At 41.9% G+C, this 23,007-nt stretch overlaps 1 protein-coding gene across 4 annotated transcripts in view; it reads right to left on the bottom strand.

The window, feature by feature from the left end:
* Nucleotides 1–4,639: 4,639 nt before the first annotated feature.
* Nucleotides 4,640–23,007, bottom strand: part of LOC134205704 (leucine-rich repeat flightless-interacting protein 2) — a 109,660-nt gene continuing 91,292 nt past the window's right edge. For all 4 annotated transcript variants that reach the window (XM_062681238.1, XM_062681236.1, XM_062681237.1 and 1 more), the window contains 4 exons: nt 17,715–18,078; nt 17,501–17,653; nt 17,087–17,271; nt 4,640–7,106 (listed from right to left, as the gene is read on the bottom strand). In XM_062681238.1, coding sequence (XP_062537222.1) covers nt 6,996–7,106; nt 17,087–17,271; nt 17,501–17,653; nt 17,715–18,078 — 813 coding nt within the window. In that variant the 3' untranslated portion in view covers nt 4,640–6,995. The remainder of the gene's footprint in view (nt 7,107–17,086; nt 17,272–17,500; nt 17,654–17,714; nt 18,079–23,007) is intronic.

Here is a 23,007-nt window from a genome sequence, read left to right as displayed (position 1 = left end):
AACCGCTGCGGTAGACCATTTAATTCAAACTCCAGGACAATGTGGAGATCTACTCATATGTCTGGATTTGAAACGCAAATGAAAGACAAATATTCGGAGGACATAATTGAAATGAAACTGCGGCTGAGGAGTCTAGGGAATTCTTGGATGATCTGGAAAGGAATGGCTTATTAAGGCATATTGAGTTTGGTTTAATAGATCATATAGGGCATGAACCATTTTTAAAAAGAGATGATGATTTAAATCTATTTATTCGAACTACGAAAGAATTTGATTTGTTGATTGAAATCATTACTTCCTTTGCCAGATTCGCCAAAATAAAGCTAAATTTTCGGAAATCTAAATTCATTCGAATTAATTATTTCCCTACCGGACCGCAGCTTATTCAGGAAGCAGATGAGTTGAAAATACTGGGCGTAGTTTTTAGGCGAACGTGGAGTGAAAGCATTGATTCGGATTATGATAAATTAGTATCAGATATTAAGTACGGATTAAGCTTGAATAATTTCCGCAAATTGAATCTTTTGCAACGCGTCTGGTTCGTCAATACTTTTGTTCTATCCAAACTTTGGTACACTTCCCAAATTTTCCCTCCAAAAAATATACACTTCGCTAAAATAAAGTCGTCTGTGGGAATGTTTTATGGCATAACAATATCTAGGAACTTTTTTCAAATGGGCCTAATTGATTCTGACCTTGATTTTTGAAATGGCGATTGTGCTCTTAATTCAAACTATTTTGGTCAACTAATGCACCCAACAGAAAGAATGGATTGCGATCTATCTGGTAGTAACGTCAGTTGAAAGAAATATGCTGTATAGAGAGAGTATGAGCTGTTTCAAATTTCAAGGTCAAATACAGTTACGCCTATTTGAAAAAAGTTCCTAGAATATGTTCAAATTAGATAGGAGACAACTTTTTTTTGCCATACGAAAAAGATGGCTTATATGTCAACATATTTCAACATATGATATATATCCATAATAACTGATTTTGATATTTTCTTTTCTTCAAATATTTTGCTATTGGTTTGTTATTATAATAGCAAAATGGGTTATTTATGAGTTATTTGCTAGAGCGATGTCTGTTATTATTTTTGCTATTTTAGTAACTATATCAAACAAACTAATATCATATTTTGCTATTCAGTTATTCATATATTAATAGTAAAAATTGATATTATTTTGCTGTTTTCTTCTACCCGGGTACAAGATCCGTTAGCCAAGTGTAAATCAAATAGAGGTAATAAACTATAGAGGACGTTTGTCGCTGCGGTTCCCTTTGTTATCGTTCCCAAACATGTTGGGTACCTATCTGTCAAAACGTACTGATTTTTCCTTCGTTGACATTTAGTGCCCTATCTTCGACAGCAAAAGATGTTTCGCCAGTGACAACAGCGACAATCTTCCTCTATAGTTTATTACCTCTATTGTAAATCACTATTTTTGAAGAAAATTCTAAGAGATCATGATGTTGATAATGATTACTATCTAATGCAGTTTCAAAACCCTTCAAAATTGACCAGAAACTCCCGAGAATGGTTAGAAGATTATTATTATTATTATTTATTCAGACTAAGGCCGAAGTGGCCTGTGCGGTATATAAGATTCATCTCCATTCGGCTCGGTCCATGGCTACACGTCGTCAACCACGTCCGCAAATCGTCCTCCACCTGTTCGATCCACCTTGCCCGCTGTGCACCTCGCCTTCTTGTTCCCGTCGGATCGTTGTCGAGAACCATTTTCACCGGATTACTGTCCGACATTCTGGCTACGTGCCCGGCCCACCGCAGTCTTTCGATTTTCGCGGTGTGAACGATGGATGGTTCTCCCAACAGCTGATGCAACTCGTGGTTCATTCGCCTCCTCCACGTACCGTCAGCCATCTGCACCCCACCGCGTGCGCGTTGGTCCTCCACGAGCATCGTCCAGGTCTCGTGTCCGTAGAGAACTACCGGTCTAATAAGCGTTTTGTAGATAGTCAGTTTGGTACGGCGGCGAACTCTATTCTATCGGAGCGTCTTGCGGAGTCCAAAGTACGTACGATTTCCACTATGCGTCTTCGAATTTCTCTGCTGGTATCGTTATCGGCGTTCACCAGTGAGCCCAAGTACACGAATTCTCGCTTAACTTTTCAAAAGGTCCTAAGTAATATTTTTTTCATGAATTAATTTGAATAGCGCAATCAACAGAAAAACATGAAAGATTTTGATTGCAGTACTTAATTTAAATCATGAAAAAAAATGTTACTTAAGTCCTTTTGAAAAGTTAAGCCAGAAAAGTTAAGCGAGAATTCTTCGACCACCTCGATTTCGTCACCACTGATAGAAACTCGTGGTGGGTGGCTTACATTGACCTCTCTTGAGCCTCTTCCTATCATGTACTTCGTCTTCGACGTATTGATGACTAGTCCAATCCGTTTAGCTTCGCTTTTCAGTCTGATGTAGGCTTCCTCCATCCTTTCAAAGTTACGTGCCATGATATCAATGTCGTCGGCGAAACCAAATAACTGGACGGACTTCGTGAAAATCGTACCACTCGTGTCAATCCCTGCCCTTCGTATTACTCCCTCCAAAGCGATGTTGAATAGCAGACACGAAAGACCATCACCTTGCCGTAACCCTCTACGCGTTTCGAAGGGACTTGAGAATGCCCCTGAAACTCGAACTACGCACATCACCCGATCCATCGTCGCCTTGATCAACCGTATCAGTTTATCCGGAAATCCGTTTTCGTGCATTAGCTGCCATAGCTGGTCCCGATCGATTGTATCATATGCGGCTTTGAAGTCGATAAATAGATGATGTGTGGGCACGTTGTTTTCGCGGCATTTCTGCAATACCTGACGTATGGCGAACACCTGGTCTGTGGTAGAGCGTTCACCCATAAATCCCGCCTGGTACTGCCCCACGAACTCTCTTGCAATTGGTGTTAGTCGGCGGCATAAAATTTGGCAGAGTACCTTGTAGGCGGCGTTCAGCAATGTGATTGCGCGGTAGTTGCTACATTCCAGCTTATCGCCCTTTTTGTAGATGGGACACACCACACCTTCCATCCACTCCTGCGGCAGAACCTCATCCTCCCTAACCTTGGTAATCACCCAGTGCAGCGCTCTAGCCAGTGCCTCACCACCGTGTTTAAACAGCTCTCCTGTTAGTTAGTCAACTCCAGGGGCTTTGTTGTTTTTAAGCCGGCCGATCTCCTCCTGGATTTCCTGGAGATTCGGAGCCGGAAGTCGCATGTCCTGCGCGCGTGCTCCTAGGTTCATTATCATCAGGTGCTCTTCATAGTGCTGCCGCCACCTTTGGATCACCTCACGCTCGTTTGTAAGAAGGTTCCCGTTTATGTCCTTACACATATCGGGCTGTGGCACGTGGCCCTTACGTGAACGGTTCAACTTCTCATAGAACTTTCGTGCGTTATTAGCGCGGTACAGTTCCTCCATCTATTCACGGTCTCGATCTTCCTGCTGGCGCTTTTTCCTCCGGAAAATCGAGTTTTGTCTGTTCCGCGCCCGTTTGTATCGTGCCTCGTTGGCCCTCGTGCGGTGTTGCAGCAATCTCGCCCATGCTGCATTCTTCTCCTCAACCAACTGCTCACATTCGCCGTCATACCAGTCGTTTCTCTGATCCGGAGCCACCGTGACTAGTGTAGCGGTTGCGGTGCTTCCAATGGCGGATCGAATATCTCATTTCCATTTTCAAGAGATGCTGCGCCTAGCTGCTCTTCCGTTGGGAGTGCCACTTCCAGCTGCTGCGCGTAGTCTTGGGCTAGTCTACCGTCTTGTAGCCGCCCAATGTATAGCCGCGGCGGACGACTCCGACGCGTGTTGTACACCGTCGAGAGTTTTGAGCGCAGACATACTGCAACGAGGTAGTGGTCGGATTCAAAATTTGCACTGCGGTAAGGTGATTTCCATGTGGCCATGGATATTCTTGCGGGGGAAAGTGCTTCGGACTACCATTCCGTGGGATGCTGCAAAGTTTATGCATCGGTGGTCGTTGTCGTTCGATACGGTATGCAGACTATCCGGTTCGATGACCAGTCTATACTACATTTCCTCCCTGCCTACCTGTGCGTTCATGTCGCCGATGACGATTTTGACGTCCCGCAGTGGGCATCCATCGTATGTCTGCTCCAGCTGTGCATAGAACGCTTCTTTCTCGTCGTCGGGTCTCCCTTCGTGTGGGCAGTGCACGTTGATGATGCTATAGTTGAAGAAACGTCCTTCTAAACTTGCACATCCTTGCGTTGATTGGCTGCCACCCAATCATGCGTTGGCGCATCAGCTCGTTGGTGGTGCCATAGCTTTGGTAGAAGGTAGCTGATCGATGTCCGCTTTTCCGCACTTTATGTCCTGTCCAGCAGATTTTCTGCAGCGCTAAGACGTTGAAGTAGCGGAGATATAATTCTGATTATCTACCAAACGCAAATTAGATCGGTAGTCCTGTAATACAAGACCACGACACTGTTCGTGGAGGACCAATGCGCACTTGCAGTTTTCGAAAAAAAAATCGCACAAATCGAACGACTCCGATGGCCATAGATTCACCTGCGTTAACTAGATGTAATGAAACTAGACGGAAGGGATCAAGCATATGATTTCGGTATGTTCTAATGGAAATCAGCAAATGCCCAACTTATGCTTTGTTCAGTTTATTTTACAGATTTTCTTCACTTGCGTTCCAAATGTTTGCTTTGTTACACGTTGCTGTTTCATTTTTACACTTTTTTGTTTTCTTGTGTTTGTCGCTGTCTATACTATAACATAGATAGGTAAGAGGTACTCTATCATACGGCCTGTCAGAGCATTTAAGTTAGATAAATTGGTTTCCTACAGAGAGGAGAGGTCCAGTCATTTCACCAAATTCTAACAATAAACCGCAACATTCTTCTATGATGATCTTGTTCCTTTGTCATTTCTATCTTCTGTAAGTTTTAACCTTTGCTGGTCTAGAATTTTATAAAAGCTAAACAAAGGCAACGTCATTGTTCCCAACTTAAAAAGGTGGGAACGCACGATCCTTATTCTTTGCATAATTAATAATTTTAGGAAGGAAATCTGATTCCGATTTATAATGTACATAATAGAATTATACGAGATATTCTAATGGTTGGCGCAACGTAAAGCGACGGGATTCTACCATAATCCAATCATAAAACAAAGTAAACAAAAATATATGGCAGTTTTAGGAGTATGATAAAGGTTTTCCTATTCATTCGATTAAAAAAATGGTGACTGATTGTGTAATTGTTGGTAAAATGTGAAAGAATAGATTTATAAAATAGTTAACAAATTAGGAAGGCGTGATCGAAGTAATGCGGTTACTACCAGGAACCAAAAAAGTCGCATCAGTAAAGTTGTTAACGAAAGAAACTAGCGTACTTTGTTTTATCATAAGGTTCATAAGTTAAACAACAATGAACATGTAACTGGTTCAACAACTTACCTTTGTTAGTTTTGTTTCTGGCCGATGAGAGCCACGTTCGTATAAATTACTTGTTTTGATATTCGCACAGTCACGGCTGGTGACAATTCGTGTCTTTATGTCTCTGTTTTCGATTTGGCAATTTCATATTTTACAAACAATTTGTGTTGCCTTCATAAAAACGGCAACCGATCGATTTTGTTTTCATGTTTTCCTAATAGCTATTTATGCATATTGGCAACTTTAAAGATCTTTTTCGATGAACGCGACGGGAAAGATGTGTAACTTGACATGGGGTCGTTTAGCCTTTATTTATATTTATGTGTAGTGATGAAAATCCCTTACGGTTACCTCTATTCTTTCGAACGCAAAATCCTGAATGTAAAGATCTTTTCTTCAACTTTGTCATATAGGGATTGTCTTGAGTATATTTTTCATTCCAGAAGCGGGCTCGGCGTTTCTAAAATATATAAAAGCTGTTAACCTGCTTTCTTTATTTCATGTTTGAGTGAATAAGTGACCAATTATTTTACGTTTCTGCAGGAATAGTATTAATTTGTATGATAGCTTTCATATGAATTTGGTAATGCAAAATTGAAATATTTAGGTGGTCGAATATTTAAAACTCGGAAACTATTGAAAGTCATATTGGTTTCTAGATTGACTTTCAGGGAATACATTCAAATTAAAGCTTAATTTCCGTCCCGGCAAACGAGGATATGCAAATATTGAAAATCAGGAGCAAAACGACCGCATGCCAAGTTCAGCACAACTACCCGAGGCAACTATTTTGCGTAATTTTCTTTGAATAAATTAATTAATAAAATTGGTTTCATGCTCAATATATAACTACTAGATTTACACAGCTTTCATCATTCGTCTTGTCTAAATATCTCTGCCTAATCTCAGCGCCGTTTCAATTTACACTAGATTCTGTTCAAACACACATGTTAAATGGGTTCCAATTTATTACACTAAACGGTCTGCCTATATTTGTTTTATATTTTAATAAATTTACTATACAAGCCTACTTACTGGTAAGTGCAAATTCTAGTTTCGTTTGGGCGTGTTTGTGTGTTCATACAATCATTAAACATTTTGCTGCATATTACACAATTGATTGGCTCTTGCTCTGCTATACAGTACAACACACCAAGCTGAAAGCTCATTCTGCTGAGTTAAAGAGTTAGGGGTGTCGTCTCCTTGCACTCTATGTCATGGAGCGAACTGCCGAAAAGCTGGTTAATATAACAATGCACTGCACGTAAGAAAATTGTTTGCCAAGCGTTTCGATTTTGTTGTATACCTAAAAACTGAAGCTTTTCAACACACTCGTGTACTAAAAACGAGAAAAAAAATATGAAGACATGTACAAATTACATACAGGATCGGAAACGGGAGATCATTTCCACGATTTACAATCTGTGATCGTTGCTGATGACGATGGTGTGATAATGGTTTCTATGAGGTTGAGACGGATGGAACAATACAAATGGAAGATGAAGTAAGAATGGTGCACAATCCGAAGATATGAACGGCGATTTTTGTTATGTGTTTGATGTTTCTATCAAAGATCTTTTAGCAATGCACTTTTTGCATTCTTCAGCTTGTCCAGTCGTTTCAGCAGGTGGTTGTTGCAGGTCTCTAGCTCCTCCAGGCGGTCCATGGCTTCCCGATTCTGGAAAAGAGTGAAAAGTATTGTAAGCATTACGATGTTACCAGTAGGATACTTGTTAATAGTAAAAATTCTAATTCATGCTTTAGACACATTACAAAAATGTGTATCATTGTCATCTATAACGCTTGGTGGACCCAATGACGGGAGTGTTACGGAGCAAGATGTAAGATTGTTAAGTGACTCAAAAAAAAGCATTACCAAATAACGATTTCAATACTTTGGCCTAAGGCCCTCGACTCAGTGGCATCCTTATAAGTATAGGGAGGTATCACACGTTGGATCAGTGGGTACGAGGGTTCAGTGCCGTTTTTCACCATCGTTTAATCAATTTCAATGCAAAGATACCTCTGTGAGATAGCATGGTAAGTAAAATTATGTTTCAGCTGTTTCCTAATCGGAAAACGATTCCTAAAAAAATGTGTAATTTCGTCCAAAAGCGTGAATAAAATAGAATCTATTATCAAAATATGCGGCGAAATATTACGAGCAAGCGGCTCCTGGCCTAGTTTTTCTCATTTGTAGCTATTTGGCACTCCACAGCAAACCAGGCTTTCCGTTGGTTTCTCTGTTTGGTACCTCTGAGGCTGTTGTGTTGGCCGCCTCGTGAACTTGTTGCCATAAAGTGTTCCAACTTTCTCCAGTTTTGTGTCTTCCGTGTAATTGGAGTCTTCCACAACGCCCTCGCTCGAATATCGCTGTATGGTTTTCTCACGCCTTGAACCGGTGATGTCCTCACATCTACGATATCTGAGAAATGTCAACCATTCACTGCGTCCCTGATGATGAGTTTCACTTCTTGTTTTGGACATTCTCCGTACTGCCCATAAATAGATAGCAGACCCATGTAGATAAGAAATCAAGCAAACATGGGACTGTTATTAATTTATGAGCAGCGTAGGTGTTGTCAAGATGCTAATAAAACTCGTCCTTCACATAATCGGGCTTGTCGTTGGTTGGTGCATATACATTGAACAAGCTGTATATGGAGAACTTGCCCTAATTCTCAACACGTAGATGCGAGCACTATCCGGCCTCCATCTCATGATTCAACGCTCCGTACTCCGTACTTGACACCACTGTACTGCCCATGATCGCATATTTGTAACATTTGCATTTTTGTCGATTTTGAGGTAAGCTCATGAATCATCTCCAAATTGCTAGTTCTTCCAGCTGACCATGTGAACTAAGAAAGTTTGTTCCAAAAAACTTGAAAAAACTACCCAGTTGTTTTGTAACATTAAACACAGTGATATCATAATCATAATCGCATAGGGGAAGTGCACCGATTTTGGCCAACTTAGTGCCTATTTTGGCCAACCCTGAAAAATACATATTATTCCCAAATAATCGATCAGTTAAAAGCAGCGTTGAATCGTGAGGGATATATCCCTTGTTGGAACTTATAAAACCCTCCTGAATTGCTTTATTTTTGGAGTTATTCGCAAAATTGGCCAAATTAGGAACATGGCCAAAACCGGTACAGTTCCCCTAATCGTAATACCAGAAAACTTTATTGCCAGTACGCCATTCGCTGTGTGCAAAAAATTTCGACATTTGTCTGCATTCAAAAAACCAAGTAATGAAAATGTTTCTACTGAAGATTCCGACTGGATAAAGTGTTTGTGCAATTTAAGGGAATTTTTTTGAAAATCATTGAGATTTCCATACTTTTGCATATCACAAACTTCATTGTTCCATTTTTCCCATGCCTGCTTTTGTCGATTGTTACAAATATGCGATCATAGGCAGTGTAGTAGATGTGATACTTGAATGAGGTACTCGCAAGTGGGTCCACTGCGCGGATAAAACATTCTCATAAAACTAAAAAATCGCATATTTCTGAATTTCTGGCACCACTGGTTTGGAATGACAAGTGAATCACAACAAAATCATAAAATAGTTTTGTTCGCAGTGATTCAATTGAAAATAAAAAATTCCAAGTCATTGCGGTTTATCGTGAATTAAAAGTGACCATTTGTTTTGGACAAAGTACGGAGTTTAATGGTGCTTCTAAGCGGATTCCGGTAATAATTGGAAAGTGGTTCCACCGCTTTGAAGCGGCTGAGATAGCGGTCGATGAGCTTGCCAAGTCTCAGACGTGGGAGAAAAGAGAAAAAGTTTTAATCGCAAAAAAGCAAGCACAGGAAAAAACCAAAGACATTCTATTCGACTGTGCATGCAAATCATAAAATTTTGTGTGATAACAGCTATCCAACAATCATCGAATAAGAATCGTCAAGAAAGCCTGAAATCTTTTGCAAGCTCTCCACTTGCATCGGAGCGCACTTGCGCCCTCTACGCCTACGCCAAAACCGCCGGAAGGTAGCATATTGTCTCTGTTCGCAGATTACACCTCCACACACTTGAAATAAATCGCCGACTTCGGTAAAATTTTACCGAAATCTCAACAGCAGAACTGTTCGGTAAATAATTTAACTGATTTTCGGTGATTTTGACAGTTGAGCAATGGAAAAAATTACAAAAAATCTGTAAAATAAATTACCGAACAGCTCTGCTGTTGAGATTTCGGTAAAATTTGCCGAATACGGTGAAATGAGTTAAGTGTGCATCTTCTACAAAGGTAGAATGATCATAGCGCTTGTGGCAAAACTCTAACGATGCCTGAATGCCCTGACAGAGTAGCTGAAAGGCCAAGGTCATCATTTCCCCTACTCAAAATTTTCTAAAAATGCTCCGCCCGAGGACTGTAAAATCATCCTCAATGGCACGACAGTGGAATGTGGCCGACTACTAGACAGAAATCTGAGGTCCACCGTCTGGCTGGTCAACACACTTCACGAGCGCTTTCGTGAGTGTAAAGATCGCTTAGCTTCGGACCAGCAAGTGTTTAGGGCGCTAGATCCAATAACAAATTTTCTTGTAGTGTGAATAGGCCTAATTGATTAATTAAATCGACTAATTGATTTCGCTGCCTCCCAGAATATGGCCATTCGCAGCACCTACTTCCAGCACAGCCTTCCGTATCGGTACACCTGGAGATCATCTTCTTCTTCTTCGTTGGCATTGCATCCCCCACTGGGACATTGCCGCCTCGCAGCTTAGTGTTCATTAAGCACTTCCACAGTTATTAACTGCGAGGTTTCTAAGCCAAGTTACCATTTCTGTATTCGTATATCATGAGGCTAACACGATGATACTTTATGCCCAGGGAAGTCGAGACAATTTCCAATCCGAAAATTGTCTAGACCGGCACCGGGAATCGAACCCAGCCACCCTCAGCATGGTCTTGCTTTGTAGCCGCGCATCTTACCGCACGGCTAAGGAGGGCCCCTGGAGATCATCACTGCAGACAAAAACACAAATCGACCACGTTCTAATAGATTGACGGCACTTCTCTGACATTATCGATGTCAGGAAATATCGTGGCGCTAACATCGACTCTGACCACTACTAGTGATGGTTAAACTGCGCCCAAAAATATTCGTGATCAACAATTTCGGTACCGATGGCCGCCGTAGTATGACCTAGAGCGACTGAAGAAACCTAATGTCGCCACTGTATACGCACAGCATCTCGAGGCAGCGTTGTCGGAAAAAAAGAGAGATCGATGGACCCCTTATGAGGATTGCTGGAGTACAGTTGAAGCAGCAATTAATGACGCAGCGGAGAACAACGTCGGGTATGTAAAAGGAAGGACGGAACGATTGGTTAGACGAAGAGTGCAGACAGATTCTGAAGGAGAAGGAAGCAGCGCAGGCGGTTGCGCTGCAGCAAAGAACCCGACAGAACGTGGAACATTATAGACGGAAGCGGATACAGCAGTCCCGCCTTTTCAGGAGAAGAAACGTCGCCTGGAAGAAACGGAGTGCGAGGAGATGAAAGTGCTGTGTTGTTCTCAAGAAACACACAAGTTCTATCAGAAGCTCAACGCATCCCACAAAGGCTTCATGTTGCGAGCCGAAATGTGCAGGGATAAGGATGGGAGCATCTTGCCGAATGAACGAGTGGTGATCGAAAGGTGGAAGCAGCACTACGAGGAACATTTGAATGGCGCTGAGAGTACAGACAGTGAAAATCAAGGCAGCGAGGGAGATGGCTACGTCAGTTCAGCGAACGATGGAAGCCAACCAGCCCTCACCATGAGGGAAGTTAAGGATGCCATCCAACAGCTAAAGACCAATAAAGCAGCTGGCAAGGATGGTATCGGAGCTGAGCTCATCAAGATGGGCTCGGAAAAGCTGATATTGAAAGTTATTGAAAAGTATAAGTTTTGGAATGTATGTGACTAATGCGATGTATAAATCTTATATTAGGAATATCCTCGACCATCTAGGAATTTCGACTTCCATGGATATTCCAGGAATTTGAACGGAAATGTTTCAATGAATCCGATGGATATGTTTCAGGGATTGCAATGAGAATCTTGTAGAGATTCCGAATAGAATCCTCCAGGAATTCCAACGGGAATGTTCCAGGAGTTCCAACGAGAATGTTCCAGAGATTCCGTCAGAAATCCTCCAGCGATTCCGAAGGGAGTCCACTCAGAAATTTCTCAGAAATAAAAAAAAGATAATTTGTCTTCCACTTATTTCATTATGATAGGTTGAATATGTCTTTAAACTGTTTCAGTAATTCATTATGCTATATGTTGAAAATTTATATCACTGCTAACTAACTTTTTAAATCCTAGGGGGGCTATTTTTTTTCTAGGGAGGGCTAAGACCCCCTCCCCCCTTATTTGACAATTTGGTCATTTGACAAGTGTCGCTCGACTGAATTGATTACTTTGCCAAAAAAACGCCGTTTAACTGAATAGGTTATTTGGCAGAAAAATCCGTTTGGCTGCAATGTTTGTTTTGCACTGCCAAATGACTTTCAGCTAAATGACCATTTCTACCTAACGGCATTTTTGGCCAAATAATCTAGTCGGTTAAATGACTTTTTTGGCCAAACGACCATTTCGGCCAAATAACAATTTCAGCCAAATAAACTGTTTGGACAAACCACTTTTTCGGTCAAATTACCAATTCGGCCGAATGAGCCTTTCGGCTGTTTATGGCTCTCCGCCACGGCAGAAAATGGCAGCAAAAGTCGTTTGGTCAAAAAGTTGTTTGGCCGAAGTGGTCGTTAGGCAGAAAAGCCATTTGGCCGAAAATGTTATTTGGCTAAACGGGTGGATGTTTTTGACCATATTACCCGTTCAGTAATCAATATTTGGCCGTTGTACCAAATGACATTTTCGACCAAATGGCCCTTTCTGTCAAACAACCATTTCGATCGAACGACATTTTCGGCCTTATAACCTATTCGGCCAAACGGCCGTTTCAGCAAAACGACATGTAAGAGAAGAATGCTTTTTCGGCCAAATTATCAATTCAGCCGTATGTCGCTTTGGCCAAATGTATTTTTTTCCGTTGTATAACTGGTTTGCCCAAACGTACATTTCGGTCAAATACAATTCGGCTTGATGATTTTCAACTTAACGTATTATTCGGCCATATGGCTTTCGCCAAATGATTGTCGGATAAACGACCTTTCCTCTTTTTTAATAATTTTCCATTGAATTTCCGAAGAATTTCTTATGGACAATACAAAGAATTCCCAGTATCGCGTAAAGTTTTTAATAACGTTGGGTAAAATTTCGTAAAATTCGTCGTGGAAATTCCGAATAATTTTACATAGAAAATTTGATAAAAATCTCATGCAAATTCCAATGAATTTCCTTTGAAAATTTCAAACAATTTTCAGTTAAAATCCAAATTATATGTTAATGTCTATATTTTAAGCAATCTCCCGCAGAAAATTTGAAGAATTTTCTGCATAAATTTCGAAGAACATTCAACAAAAGGTGCCCTCCTTAGCCTAGCGGTAAAACGCGCGGCTACAAAGCAAGACCATGCTGAGGGTGGCTTGGTTCGATTCCCGGTGCCGGTCTAGGAAATTTTCGGATTGGAAATTGTCTCAATTTCCTTGACCATTAGTGACGGGAAATGTAAAAAAATGTCGTGGGATTGCAATTACTATTTTTTTTTTCAGAAGTTTCGGATTTTTTTGATTATTATTTAATGCTTAGAAGATCCTAGAGCTTTATCGTACGGATCATTGTTCTAAATACAAAGTCTAAGCCATGAGAGCGAAATTTAAAAAATGTCACGGAATGTCATTATATAAATGTTATTTTAAACTAATTCGGCTTTCACGCCGCCAATATCAGATTTAGTGAAATGACCTATTAGAAAAAGTTAAAGGGTCCTTTGAGGGCTACATGTTTATATAAAAAACATAATTGTAAATAAAGTGTGAAAAAAGTTATAAGCAAATTAGTCCCATGACATCGAAATCCCCTCACTGGCTACGATAGACGTGGATACCTGCGAGGTGGTCGAGGAATTTGTCTACCTTGGATCCTTGCTAACAGTGTTGTAAAATGTCATTTGCATTCGTTTGTTTAATTTTCCCAGAACTTTTTTCAGAAGGTTGCTATCGATTCATGAGGTATGACGAACTTATAGCGCTTAAATGTGCCTACAATTTTGTCGAACAAGACATTGCTGTAAATATGTAATCTGGGGCGTGGGAGGCAAAATGTCATTCAAATGACATTATGTCAAATGACACGTGACATTTTGGAGAGTTTTCACTCTCCAGCCTCAGATGTTATATTTAGAGCAATGTACCCTTGGACAAAAATATAGCCCTACTCAAGCGTTATGAGTACATTCAAAATTATGGAATAAATTTGGCTTCTAAAGAAAGTTATGAACAAATTAGTCAAATGACATGCAGATGACATTTTACAAGCCTGGATGCTAACGGCTGATAATAATGTTAGTCGTGAAATACGAAGACCCATCATCTGTGGAAGTCGGGCTCCAGAAGAAACTGCGGTCAAGAAAGATTCAATCTCGCACCGAATGTATTATGTACAGAACGCTCATAAGACCGGTGGTTCTCTACGGACATGAGACTTGGATCATGCTCAAGAAGCACTCGCTAGCACTGAGGGTATTCGAAAGAAGCATGCTTAAGACCTTCTTTGGGGGTATGTATCCCGATGCTGGGGCTGGCAAAAGCTGGAAGAGTACGATGAGCAGGGTATGTTGCAAGGATAGATAAGCGAACCAAGCACAAATCGATTTGGCGAGCGTGGGGCCCAACCGAGGATGTAAAGATGTGGCCTCGAACCGTGTATCGTGGAGCCGAATTGTTTATTAATTGTTATCTGTTTGTAAACTAAATAAATTAAATGAACTAAATAGGATGACGACACGAGGTGTTTGAAGAAAAATCGTTAATCGTTATTTTATCAAAACATAACGAAATAGGGACGACCATATTTTAACGTTGAACAACGTCTTAACCGAAGGTACTGGGTTTCTAATCATAATCTAAAATTGGGGCCTGTCACGAAATCATGTAAGAATTTGAAGTTTATAGCGCCTTTCAATAGATTTTGGAGATTTATACATCAATCGACTCGGAAACTCTCCAGCAATTTGTCAATTCTATTGAAACTTCAGATTATTTTCGAAAAACAGACAGAACGGACAGAACGATGTAGCAGTCCCAGCATCAATGACGGTGGTCGGTGATTCCTGCATCTTTAGCTTTACAACGATAAACTATAGAGTAGCTGTCGTCAGCGTCAACTAGTGAAATTTTCTCACGTGGTTTTGTTGCAGTTAGTGATTGGAAATGCGCATTATCTAAAATAAATCAGTTCTTTTTAGAACCACCATTTCATGCAATGGAAGATTGAGCCGAGACAAATTTTGTTCAAAGTACAAGTACAGAATAACGAGCACGCGTCAGATTAAGATGCTGCAAACATCTATTCTAAAATCATAAGCTGCTTGCTCACGCGCGCTAGCCATTTTGTTTGAGATATTGTGAAAAGCGGAGAGCGATCTCAGCATCGGCATCGGCGGAGTTGCTGCAGAAAATTTTATTCCTACCGGCAGCGTGGGTCGTGTGGTTGTCGTCATCAGTAGCACTCAAGTTAAGGGTCTGTCTCATTTGGAGAATTATAATAGGGGTATACACTTAACGGCGTAGGTTGCTGCGTATCTGATTATAGAAATGTTTCACACTCAACCACAAGGGACATATTTCAAATCGCCTATGAAACATTTCCATAAATAGATACACAGCAACCTACGACGTTAAGTGAATCCCCCTAATGAAATTAAATTTAAAAGTGACATTTCAATAATAATCGAATTGGGAGACTGGAACTACACACAATTATGACTAACTTTTATTCACAAATCATTAACTTTTATGCATAAAAACTTGAAAAATGTGTAAAACTTATGCCTTTTATGCATCAAATTTTACTCCTTTTGTGGGTAGTCCCATTTTAGTTCTGTTAGGGATTCAAAAGACACATTATTAGAAATTAATCGGATATTTTCTGGGAACCGTTCTATACAAGAAAAAGTTGAGTCGAGACGAATTTTGTTCAAAATGCCGGAAGTTGCGCACCGTAGCAGAACCACTCGCATGGATGGCATCAGTAGCAGTCAAATGAAATAAATCTCAAGATTCTGATTTGGTTTTGTTGCTATTTGATTGGGAAGGTGCATTATTGAAAATAATCGGTTCTCCTCAAGACCATGTTTTATACAAAAGAAAGCTGATACGAAAAGAAAAAGCAGAAAGGTAAATCGCAACTATGACCTTACGTTGTCCAACGTCTACCTTACGGTCATGTCTTGTACCCAATCCGTACGTGGTAGGCCACGACTACCACGCGCTGGAATCGGACCTAGGGGCCTTAAATGTTCTGAAAAACTGCATAGCTTAGCTTATGAATAATAGTTTCTAAATGAATATAGGCCAGGATATATTTCAATAGACTATTTGAATGATTTGATGATTTAATTAGTAGGCGATTGTGTTGGCATAGATCAAATCAAACAAAACTTAACATTTCAATCAACACTCACACTTGCATGAACTCTGGGTTAGAACTGTATTCTTGTGGGAACTAACGTTTATGAAGTTATGAACAAATGCATTAAATTGACCTCAATCGCGCTAGCTATCGAGGATGGTTCTGCTGTGCGAGAGCAACGATAAATTCACTTCGACACTAGTTGAATTAATTGAGCATCGAAGCGAGCATGATTCAAAGCATAGCCTACACCCACCCACTTAATCTATGTGGATGCAGGCAAACGGTGTTATTCAGAAGTTCTGCTCCCGCGCATTTTGAACGAATTGTATTAATTCAAAAACACAACACGAAACTAATGAACAAGGCGAAGAGGTTGGTAGTTGAGGGAGACACAGCACAAAAGTCAACCGATTAAAACAGCACGAAAAAATTAAATAAAACGAAACTACGATCACTGATCACTGCAGTAATGGTCGGATCGTTTTGTTTGCGAAAATTATTGGACGTAGGCAGAAGTTCGCAACACACTCATGACACTCAAACATTGCTTACAGCCAGTAGTAGCGGCAGAGAACACAAAATTTTAATTGCAATCCAATTAATCAATTGCACGGGGTGAGGCAATCATACACGTGCGCGCGTGCTGCCGGTTGTTGTCATTTTATCGTCTTATAGGTAGGTGCGTATTTGCGCACACGAATCGTCACCTAGTTGCGCGGTCTATCATCTCATCTCGTTACTGGCAGTGGCATTCGTCCCAGAACTGGGTGATAATTGGCTAGTCGTCAAACAGGTAAGTACAAATGAGTAATTCCATAGAAAAATGCAGCTCTTACTGCAGGTGGTGCCTTGTCGAAGGCGGTATTTAACTCTGTGGACACGTGTAATAATTCTTACTGTTGGAGCAATCTTTATTTCTAGAATCATTCAAAATTATGTACTGGAATAAATTAAACGCGACAGAGCAAAATGATAAGAACAAAAGACCGAAGAGAGACTGAAGAGAGTTTTCGAAAGGAAATTGTTATACCATAAAATTTCACTGTGTCCAAAGAGTTAAATTATGTGCAACCTACTGAAATAAGATTCGCGAAAAACATTGTGAAGGCTCGCCACTTACCTCTCGTTGGAGTTTTCTCCTCTCGATCTTGAGTTCGCTTTCGGCCTTTTCCGACGCCTCGGCCGTGCTCTTGTACCGAATCACCTGGGATTCGGACCGAGCTAGACTGGCCTGCAGGTTGGCGATTTCCTGTTCTGCTTTCGCGAGCTTATACTTGTAGTCGGTGATGAGTTTGTTGGCTTCCCCTGCAACATGTAGCAAACAAGTTAGTTACAGTCATATTCGATAAAGTTGGTGATAACATGAAGGTCGCTTTTTGCATGATTGCACTTCAGAAATAACACATCCTGATTTTTGAACACTTTTCTGATTATTTTTGTAAAAGGTTTACTAATTGTTTTATAGAAACAGGCCATTATCGACAAAAATAAACCGTCAAAAAACGACCTTAGAGCATTTAGTTTTGCTACGTACTCTGTGCGTCCTCAAAATCGTCATCATCTAGCGATCCGTTGATGGAGCTGTATTTCCTACCCTTTGACTTGATGTCGTTCAATTGCTGCTGTAACGTCTGAACTTCGTTCTGAAGTTCCTGCTTCTCCTCTGAGAACTTTTTGAGTCTTACATCTTTAAATATAAAAATTATGATTACTATCACTCTTAGTATAATTCTAACGATAAACCATACCTAGGGAACCCTTCGCGGTCTTTAGGAGTTGTGCATTTTCTGCTGTGACTAGTGCGCGCCGTGCATCGCTGCCGTCCTCGTTCTCGACCGTAACGATCACCAGGCCCTGCTCCTCGATTAGCGTGTCCCGCTCGTTCAGCTGACCCTGGACCAGTTTCAGCTCCTCGGACAGTTTGTCGTTGGCTCGCTTTAAGGCATCGTGATCCCGGCACTTCTCTTTGAACTCCCGCTGCAGCTGTGCGTGCGATTCCTCCATCTCCTCTAGTTTGTCTTTCAGCAGCTGGATCTGATAGTTCTGGGAGGCACGTTCGTTGTCCAACTGGGCGTTGGCGACCATCGCCTTGCGGAAACGGTCTTCCACATCCTGGATGCAGATGGGGAAAACAAAGCGAAACAATTCGTGAAAGGATGATCCAAGAAATATCAACCTGAATCTTCTCTTTATCTAAATTATTATTGAAAGAAAAATCCGCTATATTTTTCGGAGAGATGCTATTGGCATTATTTTCCGCAACATTTTTCTGTGTTCCTTTGTACGAAGTCGTTAAAAATTAGTTTTTTGTGCCGTCGAACCCTTATTCTGTTTACCTAAGCCAATGCGCTATGACTAGAATCTAAAATAAATAGCCGTTTAGTGTTTTAATAATAAAAAAAAAGTCAGAATACATATTCATATTAATCAAAACAATTATGTTATTATGTATGATACTGCCATCCGTCTTTTTATTTCATCTTTTCAGAAATCAAGAAAACTATTTCTCGATCTTTGAACCGGAATGAAGCATATTCCCCTATCTAAACCAGAACATCTCTTGAAGAGCTATTGGTTTTCTATATCTCTGAAGGCATAAATCTAAAACTAGCTGACTTTCTCGTCCAGGACATGGAATTGAAACTTGGTGAGAGAATTTCATTATATATATTTACCAAATTATATTGAAACTATATGATTATATACCATAAAAACATCAGGGCACCCGATTGAAGCGATTTGGATAAAGGGCGGGCTCTTCCCCCCATCTATTGGGTCAATCTGGGAAACGAAGGCTATATATTGTATGTACGAACTTTCTTTTGGAAGGAGATTCTCTATTCATCCGTGGATTCACATAAGTGTCTCTGCTTATGGAACTACCGCACCCATTTTTGGCCCTTCATATAGGAGTCTGATGGAATACAAACAGTAGTATAACTATGATCAAATCTTTTGTCAGATATGGCCAGTGCTATCGGCAGGTGCCTTACTACAATAGATGGTAGTATCATAGTAGTATCAATCAATTTTTTATTCATTAGGCCGATACAAATATTAAATTTATTCAACTTTCCAAAAATATTGAGGGGCGAAAAAAAAATTGTTTTTCCTGGAGGATTTTTTTTTTAAATTTTGGGCATTATACATCAAAGTTTTTATCTTGGTACAAAATATATCATTTGTAGAACATTTATCACGGAGAGTATTTTAAATGAAAATACAAGCGGCATAAATATTCTATATCCTATCAGGTCACGAATATTAAGGGGACTCTTATTTGCAGATTCCGTCTAAGTTCCTTCGCAATATGTGGCCGACCCATTTCAATCCACGTTCTCGAACATCTATTTATATCGGTATAGACATCATCTGTCTTATATTTGCCTATACACAACAAGTTTCACGATGGAGTAGTACATTAGAAATTTGGTACGTGGATCAATCCGGTTGGGTGTCCAATTATTTCGAAAACTCGCGAAGGTAGCCCTAGCCTTTCTGACTCGTGCTTCCATGTCGATCCCAATTGCGCCATTTGATGATATCAGACTGCCAAGATATTGAAATCCTCCAATCGTCCGGCAACTGCAAACTTTGAGAGGCTGTTCCCGTTGACACTCTACCACCTGGTCCTGCTGACGTTGATGGGTGAGACCGGTAGAAAAGAAGCATACGGTCAGCTCGTTGAGCCCACTCTGAATAAAAAAGCGTCCAGTACTAATATAGCGTTTCGTGATCATTAGCCGAATCAGAGTCGTCTAGATGTTCCACAATAATAAACTGACAAAGCAGCTCAAGGTATGGTACACGGTCAATCGCACCCACCATGATCTTATCGATTGCACTTGGAAATAAAAGTGGAGATGAAATGGATCCTTGCCTAAAATCAGCGACTACCCGAATGAGGTCAAACAAAGCTCCGACCCTATCTAAAAAATCTCTTGCGTCCCTGGGCGCCACACAGATTTTTGTGATTTAGACAACATAATTCCCTTCCGTAGTCAATGAATAGCAAATAAAAGGGCTTGCTGACCTGCTCCAGAATGATGCGGAGCAGGGCAAAATATTGCATAAAGGCAGCTACAATATTCTCACATACAGCATAGGGTCAGCCCTGAACACCTCCGCCGACTTTGGGGCTCCTATAGATTTCATGCTTCGGATGGCTGCTTTTTGTCAGTCAGTGTTCTACTGAGACGTGAAGAAGCTGTTCGAAGTGCTCGAACCAACATTTCAGCTGTGTTTATCTCCAGCAACCCTTCCTTCATTGGTCAGGAAGTCCACCCATGCCCGCTTGTTCTGTCCGCGTAGCAGCACCTGACTTCCACTTGCAGGATACAAACCGTTGACGGGACTCGTACTTTACTTCTTCTGATTCTTCACGTTCCTCAGCCTTTGCTTCTCTTCGTTCCTGAATCTTCCGTCGGATTGCATCTGTAACCCATTATTTTCGCTGCGTGCGCAACTCATCCAAGTTGTTCTCCCCGGTTTCGATAAAGGCATTCTTCACCGCCCACTTCTCTCCTACGCTGCCACCTTCCGGAACATCCACTACCGAGTACCAAGTTCTTCAACGAACGATATCTTCACAGCTGGATCTTCTATTCAGTCTATGTTAGTCTATGTTGGTTCGTCACCCAAGCCTCTCATCCCGCCGCTGAATCTGAGCAATATATTGTCGGATCTCGCAAATTAGAAGATGAAAGTCAAACGCGATGCCAGCGCTCCGTTTATTACGGACTCAAGAAGGCAGCGTCTCCATTTGCGGCTGGACTCCCCGATCGACGATAGGAGGAAAGCCGCAACAACTGGCGATATTCGCCTTCTCTACTATATTTCACGACGCCTGATTGGAACAAGGACAAATCCGATCGAATTTCTTCAAATTTGAAGACTTATCCTAATTCGGATATAGAGAAAGGTTGACAATTCTCCGACGGCAGCAGATAGGATTCCGCCCGGACGATCATGTGAGAATTATACTGTCACGCTATGCATCATCCTTGAACAGGTCAATGAATTTCAAAAAATTCTCTATTTGGTACTGATTGGGACGTCAAGGGCAGCAGGGACTATGTCCAAGGGCTTGACGATCCCTCCCCAGGCCATCTGCGAGTTGTGGGGCTTGCCTAGGATGTGGTGGGGTTTGACAGTGGGCCCTGTTAAACCTCTATAAAAAGCTGCATGTATCCGCAAGTAGGCCCCACCAAAGCGATCGTGTGCCGCTCAAAGCGCACAAGCCCAAGTCCTGGTGTTAGGTGGGACGCTAAACAGCCCTGACACGACGGCCCTCCGGTGAGACAGGAGGTTTGCGCAGGCCCAATAAGCCGCCTGGAAAACCAATCATTACGAACAATATAAGAGATAATGCGACTCGATATAATCGGCAAAGACCTAGGCGACGCATACAGGATCACGATTGGAAGCTTGGAACATGGAATTGCAAGTCGCTAGGTTTCGCAGGTTGCGACAGGATGATCTACGATGAATTACATCCCCGCAACTTTGACGTCGTGGCGCTGCAAGAGATTTGCTGGACAGGACAGAAAGTGTGGAAAAACGGGCATCAAGCGGCTACCTTCTACCAAAGTTGTGGCACCACCAACGAGCTGGGAACCGGCTTCATAGTGCTGGGAAAGATGCGCCAACGCGTGATTGGGTGGCAGCCAATCAACGCAAGGATGTGCAAGCTGAGGATAAAAGGCTGATTCTTCAACTATAGCATCATCAACGTGCACAGCCCACACGAAGGGAGATCCGACGACGAGAAAGAAGCGTTCTATGCGCAGCTGGAGCAGACATACGATGGAAGGTAGGTAGGAAGGGAGGAAATGTATAGACCGGTCATCGGACCGGATAGTCTGCACACCGTATCGAATGACAACGGCCAACGCTGCATAAACTTCGCAGCCTCCCGCGGAATGGTAGTCCGAAGCACCTTCTTTCCCCGCAAAAATATCCACAAGGCCACATGGAGATCACCTAACCAAGAAACGGAAAACCAAATCGATCACGTTCTAATCGACGGTAAATTCTTCTCCGACATCACGAACGTCCGCACTTACCGCAGTGCGAATATTGAATCCGACCACTACCTCGTTGCAGTATGCCTGCGCTCAAAACTCTCGACGGTGTACAACACGCGTCGAAGTCGGACGCCGCGGTTTAACATTGGGCGGCTACAAGACGGTAGACTAGCCCAAGAATACGCGCAGCAGCTGGAAGTGGCACTTCCAACGGAAGAGCAGCTAGGCGCAGCGTCTCTTGAAGATAGCTGGAGAGGTATTCGATCCGCCATTGGTAGCACCGCAACCGCTGCACTTGGCACGGTGCCCCCGGATCAGAGAAACGACTGGTATGACGGCGAATGTGAGCAGTTAGTGGAAGAGAAGAATGCAGCATGGTCGAGATTGCTGCAACACCGCACGAGCGCGTACGAGGCACGATATAAACAGGCGCGGAACAGACAAAACTCGATTTTCCGGAGGAAAAAGCGCCAGCAGGAAGATCGAGACCGTGAAGAGACGGAGCAACTGTACCGCGCTAATAACACACGAAAGTTCTATGAGAAGTTGAACCTTTCACGTAAGGGCCACGTGCCACAGCCTGATATGTGTAAGGACATAAACGGGAACCTTCTTACAAACGAGCGTGAGGTGATCCAAAGGTGGTGGCAGCACTACGAAGAGCACCTGAATGGCAGACGAAGATGGCGGTATGGTGATGGACCTGGGAGAACGCGCGCAGGACATAATTTTACCGGATCTCCAGGAAATCCAAGAGGAGATTGGCCGGCTGACCAACTACCAGGAGAGCTATTTAAGCACGGTGGTGAGGCACTGGCTAGAGCGCTGCACTGGGTCATTACCAAGATTTGGGAGGAGGAAGTTTTGCCGCAGGAGTGGATGGAAGGTGTCGTGTGTCCCATCTACAAAAAGGACGATAAGCTAGATTGTAGCAACAATCGCGCAATTACATTGCTGAACGCCGCCTACAAGGTACTCTCCCAAATTTTATGCCGTCGACTAACACCAACTGCAA

This window comes from Armigeres subalbatus, chromosome 1, assembly GCF_024139115.2.
Source record: "Armigeres subalbatus isolate Guangzhou_Male chromosome 1, GZ_Asu_2, whole genome shotgun sequence".
NCBI lineage: Eukaryota > Metazoa > Arthropoda > Insecta > Diptera > Culicidae > Armigeres > Armigeres subalbatus.
This window is presented reverse-complemented; position numbering and strand designations above follow the sequence as displayed.